We start from the raw sequence: 6,952 nt of genomic DNA on the forward strand, positions 1-6,952 counted from the left end.
TTTATTTATTGATTTTACATTTTAAAATTAAAAATTAAAAATTTAATTTTAAAATTTTAAATAACTCAACTGGCACGCACCAGGTAAGATATTTTTTAAATAAATAATATTTTATGTTTTATTATTATTATTTTGTTTTTAAAAGAAAGGCATTGAGGGTGGTATTAACGCCCACCAGCATTGGTGTTAACACATGAGACCAGTTATAACATCCATTAAAACTAACCAATGTGGAGCCCTCAGCCCTTAAGCATTTCTTAATTTAATTCGAAATTAAAATTTTAGGGAATATAAGTGAACCTAAACGCCGGTGTTTTCGTCTCCCGTCACAGTTGCGATCAGCCGCAACCTCCTTCGTTCCGTTGTCGGCGAAGCTTCAGATCTCAGGAGTCTATCTCCTCCGCTCCACCACTTCAGGTTCCGCCTCGTACCATCTAAAGCGTCAAATTTTTTTTTTATCGGTTTTGGTCGTTGCTCCGCTTCCATCCTTTTCTCTCGAATCGATTCATGCCATTTTCTTTCTTCTAAGATCGGGACCGATGTTTTATCACAAGCTTCGTTCTTCTATTGCATTTGTACACCAAAAACGGGGAAAAGAGAATGAAGGGTATGGAAACACTGGGAAAATGTGGGGTCATTTCTTTTTAGATGCTCTAGGGTTATTCATGTTTAATTGTAGTCTTGATTTTTCTTTAGTTCCAGACTTCTAGTTCTCGTTCCCTTGTCAAATTTGAAGACGTGGTTTAAGTATACTATTTTTGACAACCATGCCCACCAAATTAGGGTTTTACTAACACCCACGTGAATCAATTGTACTAATCTTCTTTTGCTGTAAGACGTTAGTTTGAAATGACGTTTATTTCGTGTATTCCAAATCTGTAGTAATTCTTAATTAGAAGTGTATGATGAACTAGAAAATCACCCGAAGCTATTAGCTTGAGATTTTGTTGAACAACAGCAGTCGTTGGAGTATTTTTATGCATCACTGTAATCATTAATTTTTTTGTTAGCAAAGTATAACTCCTCAGCTTGCTTAACCGACATATTTTTATTGTATGACCCAAAGGTGAGTTCGCATGGAGATAGTTGCTATAACATTGGTTCTGCTTTTTGTACTGGCAGCTCTGTTTGTCATCCCAAGATCCAATAGCAGAGGTAGCTCCATTAACATAAAAAATTCTTTTATTGGGCAAGTTCAAATAGCTCAACAATGTCATTTACCAACTATGTGTAGGCACATCCAAGAAAACTCATCCAAGTGCAACCACAAAGGTGATGCATTTTACCCATATGTTTTTTTTAATCATTTTTCTCTAGTTCTTTGCTAATTATTTTGTTTCTCAAGAAGTTCTAGAGTGTGTTTGCAAAGTCTGCCAATATGTTCAATAACAGTTTATCTCACATGGTAAACTGGTTAATCCTTGGTGGTGATTGTGTGTATATTAATAGGTGGGTTGTGAAGGTATCTACACATTTAAATATGATTATTCAAAACAGTATTTTGTGTGTCAGTTACTACTATGCTGCGTTGACTTTGCTGCATTGACTTTGCCGCATTGAAATTTCCTTTGCTAGTGGTGGTTTATATTTACACAATAACTAGGTGTTGCAATGGGCTTGGGATTGGACGCTTTAATTTTTGACTATTACAACAATATTTTATATAATTTCTACAAAGCCATTTAGTTGTTGCATTTTGTTATGTATTGCCTTGAAAATGACATTGCTAGTCACGATTAAAGACGAGGTTAGGTTGTGCAATGGGCCTTGGGATTGTATGTGATGAATTGGAACTTAGTGACCAGAAAAGTACTAAATTGTAGTCTTGCAATGGAGGATATTTTAACCAGAACTGTTGCATGTAACAAGATATGATTGATTACTCCGAGTATATAGTTTAGAACAGACCGTTTAGTCTTGGTTATTTTTTTTAGCAATTATGAAGGAGACCAATAAATGTGCATAATTTCAACTTGGTATTAGATCAGATAAGCAAGTTGTAGGTCAAGGTTTCTTTTCTCATCCCTTGATTCCCCCATCAAAGGGGAGGTCATGGGTTTGAGGTAGTTTGCATGGCCCTTCCTCCCCTTCAGTACCATAGATCCTTTTTCTTCTGTTGTTAACACTTGCAAATCTGAATGAACATCAAACCTCATTACCAAAATCTTCTTGCCTGAAGAAAAACCACACAAGAAACAAGGTTAGATAAGAAATCTAGTGTATGCTGATCTGCAGCATGGCCTTACTAACTAATGATCCAATGCCCTCTTCACTGCTTACTCCTTGTACTTGCATCATGTCATATGATTCAATCTCCGTTTGTTTTCAATCTTGCTGTTATCCACTCTTGGCATGTAACTTCCTCACTCAGTGTCATTAGATCTCAAAAGGTAAGGCTATGATATTCAATGCTGTGTTTTAACAGTTATTTCCTATTCTTCATCTATAATGTCCACTCTGAGCTTTTTAACTTCATCCATTACTACTCCAAGACCATCAAAACTCCCGTTTGGTCCTCTAGATGCATCTTCTCCAGCTGTCCACCATCATACTCAGTGCTGTGCACAGGTTATAACCTAGACAAATTGGTGCCATATGGACGCACCACACACCTAAGAGGCAGGCTTCATGAGGAACATGGATGTAGATCACTAAACCAAAAGTTAATCCTAGGCCTGTCCAAGTCCAAGACAACATGTAAACCAAAAAATGATTTGATTGAGGAACAAAGATAAATAAATCAGGACAGAGACTTAAAGATCCTGATAAAAAGAAGCATAAATGAAGAGGTGCAACTGATTTAATAGCAATAGATAAAGAAAAGAGCAGCTTAAAAGGAACAAAATATCCTATGTGCAATAAACTCTTTAATTTGTAATTTTCCTCCCCTTTGTCAAACTAAATTATCACAATAATTTCATTACCAACTAAGTGCATGGATGACCTAAAGGAGATCAGTTTTTATCTATATCTTTTAATCTCTCTCTTGTTTTGTGGTTGATATCCAAATTTTTTACTTCTCTTTTGACTACTTTTGGCACTCCCTCAATCCCTCAAATAAAAAATGCCAAGAAAACTCTTTTCCCTCTCAACCTTTTCATTCTTATGCTGGAACTCTAATGCCTTTTTCTCGTTATGCATTTCTCACTTCTCTCCATTAATTCAAAATTTAAATACTCTCTCTTCTTGTGTCTTCTTTTTCTTTTATCGTAAGTGAATGTCAAAATTTCTCTTTCTTCTGACATCCCTGGAGATTGAATCTCGGCTCTTTTACATATTCTATCTGGACATTTTCTCTTATATATAACACGGAATAAATAGATCATTAGCACTTTGCGTATTTCTCTGCAGTCGTTATATTGAAATTCTTTATATTTGGGTACAATTGTTCTTTTTTCTACAAAGTAAACTACTCTTTGACTTTCAAACTTAATTCATAGACTGATGGTGCTCTATTTATGTGTGCAGACCAGCATTTGTTCATTTAAAATATGTATATATTTTTTTGAACAGAATTGGATTCACTAGCTATTCTTTTGTCTTTCCCAGACACTGAGAACTTACTCTAAAAAAGAGGTCTTGCTTCATAACAAAAGGACGGATTGTTGGATCATAGTCAAGGGCAAGGTTGTATAGCTGATGAGGAAAATATTTATTCTACGGATATCCTTTACAACAGATCATGAAAGGGTATATCTATTGTTTGTGCAGGTCTATGATGTCACCCCTTATGTGGAGGAGCATCCTGGAGGAGATGCTATACTAAACAATGCTGGAGGCGATTCAACTGAGGGCTTTTATGGGTTTGTATTAATAATGCTACTTATGATGCAGCAATGTTTTAATGATTATTTATTTTGATAGATCAAATCTCTTGGAACTCCACATTGCTGCATTGTTGTCATAGTTATTGTATTAAATCAGATGAGTTTTTTTTTTCCCATCGGAACTGGTTTTTCATTTATCCTTGACTGTTTTTTGTTGTCATCCTATTTTATAAAATCTCCTTTAATTTTACCATTTAAAGAGAGGATCTTTAATTACATTGGTTACTTGCAATTGCAGGCCACAACATGCCACACGAGTGTTTGACATGGTTGATGAGTTTTATATCGGAGATTTGAAGGCCTGATGAGGTTCTTGAACTATCTACGCCGGTGGTCTTGAAAGTGGTATTTTAATTCTTCACTTTTATGCAAACTCTGATTTGCCTTTATGGATTTGTATTTTTCAGAACCAGCGTCATTGCCCAAACGAGATTGTATTTCTTAGATCTTATTCATTCAGTTTGTGAAAACTCTTCTTTTTATTAGCTCTAAAAAATAATTGAAAATAAAAAGGACAAGTAATAAAACATTTATCATTAGTTTTTTTGACATTATTGTAAGATGAAATATATTTGTATTGTATAGGTACAATTATCCTGCAATCTTCTGTCTGTCAATTACCGCCCAAATGACCTACAGGCTAATTTGCTAAATAAAAAAGTAAACTGCAAAAATCTAAAACCAATATTGATATTTTATAATGAAAAATATATTAAGCAATTTTGATTTACTGGTGGATCACATCAAATTATTGACTAAGATTGGCAACGCTTCTGGTTGCCAAGGTTGATTGAATCGAAAACTTCGCACTGTAAATGTGCCCAATACCAACAACTTATGATGCTTGGATTTAGATTTGCTTTGGGTGTTTTTTTCTGGTAAAGGGTTGTTGTGTTAAGTGGTTTAACTATAGTTTAAGAGCCATTTTTCAAAATCATAAAGTGAGAATAAATTGTTAAAAAATGATTAAAAAAACTTGAAATATATTTGCAACTAATTGATGGGAAAATAAAATGAGTGAAAAGCACAAACTTAATTGGCATTGGCATTAACTCGGAGCCAGGTTCAGACCCCGGCCCCACCGATACAAATATCACCAAGTCACAACACGACACGTTGGGAGCACGTGCGAGTCCAAGCCCGTTGGACCGTTGATCATAGTAAATTACGGCGCACTGTAAAAACAAGTTAACTGTATGCAATGGAGTTTAGATTTACCTTCCCCTCAGTCATTTCTACTTATTACATTGAAGATTTGCAATGATTTATATCTACTGGTTGTCGATTTGTTTTTTCCACTTTAATTCGCTGTTTGTTCATATGTTGTAGGATGGAAGGATCGATTATGAAGAGTTTGCAACTATGATGAGAAAAGACTCTTCAGAGGTCATCCAATCTAGCCGGCGTAAATAAGATCATGCTGATGGTCAATAATGCGATTGTGTTCTCATAATCTTGTGGCTGCTTGGTTGAAATCAACCTAGATTCCTTACTCATCTTCCTGGAAAATGTCAATAATCTAAACTTGCTGATTGCTTATGTTCTCATGAATAATGCCTAATTTTTAAAAATCATTGATACTCTAGTTGATTTCTTTTTCCACTGACCTTTGTCGATGATATTCACCTGGCTCAAAAGAATTTAAGTTATGGAGTCATTGAAATCATAAGCCATTTGCCAGAAGTGTGAGTTTTGGACAGTTATCCTTAGTTTGATCTCAAGATGTGATGGTAAAAAATAAGATGTATTTTTTAAATAATTAAGATTTAATTTTCACGTAGAATAAAACTATGGCGGTAGAATAAATCTATGGCGATTGAATTATGGCGAGTGAATTATTAGTGAAATTGAGGCATTATTTAAGGTAAGGGTATAAATAAATCAAGTCGTTCATGAGCTATTCGAAATTCGATTCGATAAAAGTTTGTTTGAGTTTGTTTAGTGAGGCTCGTTAAGATAAATAAATCAAGTTTAAGCTTCACAATATTTGGCTCGTTAGCTTTTGAACATGTTCGTTAAACTCATGAATTAACTTTTAAATAAAAAAATAATTTTAATATTGAATTTATAGATTTTACACTCTACTTATGAAACATATAGACAAATATATTGTTCTCTCAGATGGGTCTAGTGGCTAGCGCATGAAGTGTTACCACTATGAGGTCTGGGGTTCGAATCTCGGCAAGTCGAGATAAATGTCTCCCTTATGTGTTAGTCACTATTCCAAAGGCTGCCCATGATTTACCTCCTTCGTGTTGACCCTTAGACGGGTTGACGGAGACGCTAAGGGTATTCACCTTTTACCACCGTATAGACAAATATATTAAATTTATTTATTAGAATAAAATTGTAAATTTTAATAAGAAATATTATAATTTTTTTAAATATATATTTTAGTTTTTAATAAATATAAATTTATAATTTATATTTATTAAATTTGTTTAAGCTCGATAAAAACTCGAATAAGCTCGTGAGCCATGAATACATTCGTTAAATAAAGTTCGAGCTCGGCTTGATTATAAACGAGCCAAACTTAAATATTCAAGAGTTCAGCTCGACCCAGCTCAACTACACCCCTAATCTAAGGAACCATCATATTTTCTAGATTTACTTAATGGGCAGAATATGAAGCCGAGCCGTCTATTTTAAAATTAATCGAGTTGTAAGATTTAAATACTTAGGGGGCGTTTGGTTCAGATTTGTAAATCAGAATGATAATGAATTTTGATTATGGGGTTAATAGAAATAAGAATCAGGATTGTATTATCAATGTTTGATTTAAATCAATGTTAGTGATGAGAATCAAATAAATTTATAATTTTATCCTTATTTTATTAGTTCATGTATTAAAAAATAATTTGTTTTTTTTATTTTAAATAACTGTAATATAAGATTTTACTTATTTTAACTTAAAAAATAATTACAAAATAAAATTTTTTATTTGCGTTTTTTTTTCTTCTGTCGTCGAACGAATGAGGTATTAGGAAAATTAATGGTCATGGATTAAATTTCTTTTAGGGAGTTATTTTATTTTATTTTTATTTTTGGGAAAATACAAGTCCCTTTGTGAATTTTCTCCAACATAAAAGGGTTATTTAAAAAGAAAAAAAAGAAAATAACTTTCG

The 6,952-nt window shown here is 33.5% G+C and overlaps 1 protein-coding gene across 2 annotated transcripts; it reads left to right on the forward strand.

Moving 5' to 3' along the window:
* The first annotated feature begins 264 nt into the window (after positions 1-264).
* On the forward strand, positions 265-5,401 carry LOC122016386 (cytochrome B5-like protein). 2 transcript variants are annotated; one of them, XM_042573677.1, is made up of 7 exons: positions 265-417; positions 1,067-1,155; positions 1,235-1,272; positions 3,550-3,627; positions 3,712-3,803; positions 4,066-4,172; positions 5,157-5,401. In XM_042573677.1, exons 2-6 carry the CDS (start codon positions 1,077-1,079, stop codon positions 4,130-4,132), a joined length of 354 nt encoding a protein of 117 aa, XP_042429611.1. In that variant the 5' UTR covers positions 265-417; positions 1,067-1,076; the 3' UTR covers positions 4,133-4,172; positions 5,157-5,401. The 2 variants fall into 2 exon arrangements, with proteins under 2 accessions (XP_042429611.1, XP_042429603.1); XM_042573669.1 differs by lacking the exon at positions 5,157-5,401 and having other exon boundaries at positions 4,066-4,299.
* Positions 5,402-6,952: the final 1,551 nt, after the last annotated feature.

Source organism: Zingiber officinale, chromosome 1A, assembly GCF_018446385.1.
Source record: "Zingiber officinale cultivar Zhangliang chromosome 1A, Zo_v1.1, whole genome shotgun sequence".
Lineage (NCBI taxonomy): Eukaryota > Viridiplantae > Streptophyta > Magnoliopsida > Zingiberales > Zingiberaceae > Zingiber > Zingiber officinale.

Bases quoted from the DNA above. Each gene is read 5' to 3' on its own strand.
- LOC122016386 (XM_042573677.1), top strand. From the start codon at position 1,077: ATGGAGATAGTTGCTATAACATTGGTTCTGCTTTTTGTACTGGCAGCT. The intron at 1,156-1,234 runs GTAGCTCCATTA...AACTATGTGTAG, and splicing joins CCCAAGATCCAATAGCAGAG to GCACATCCAAGAAAACTCAT. The intron at 1,273-3,549 runs GTGATGCATTTT...TGTCTTTCCCAG, and splicing joins ATCCAAGTGCAACCACAAAG to ACACTGAGAACTTACTCTAA.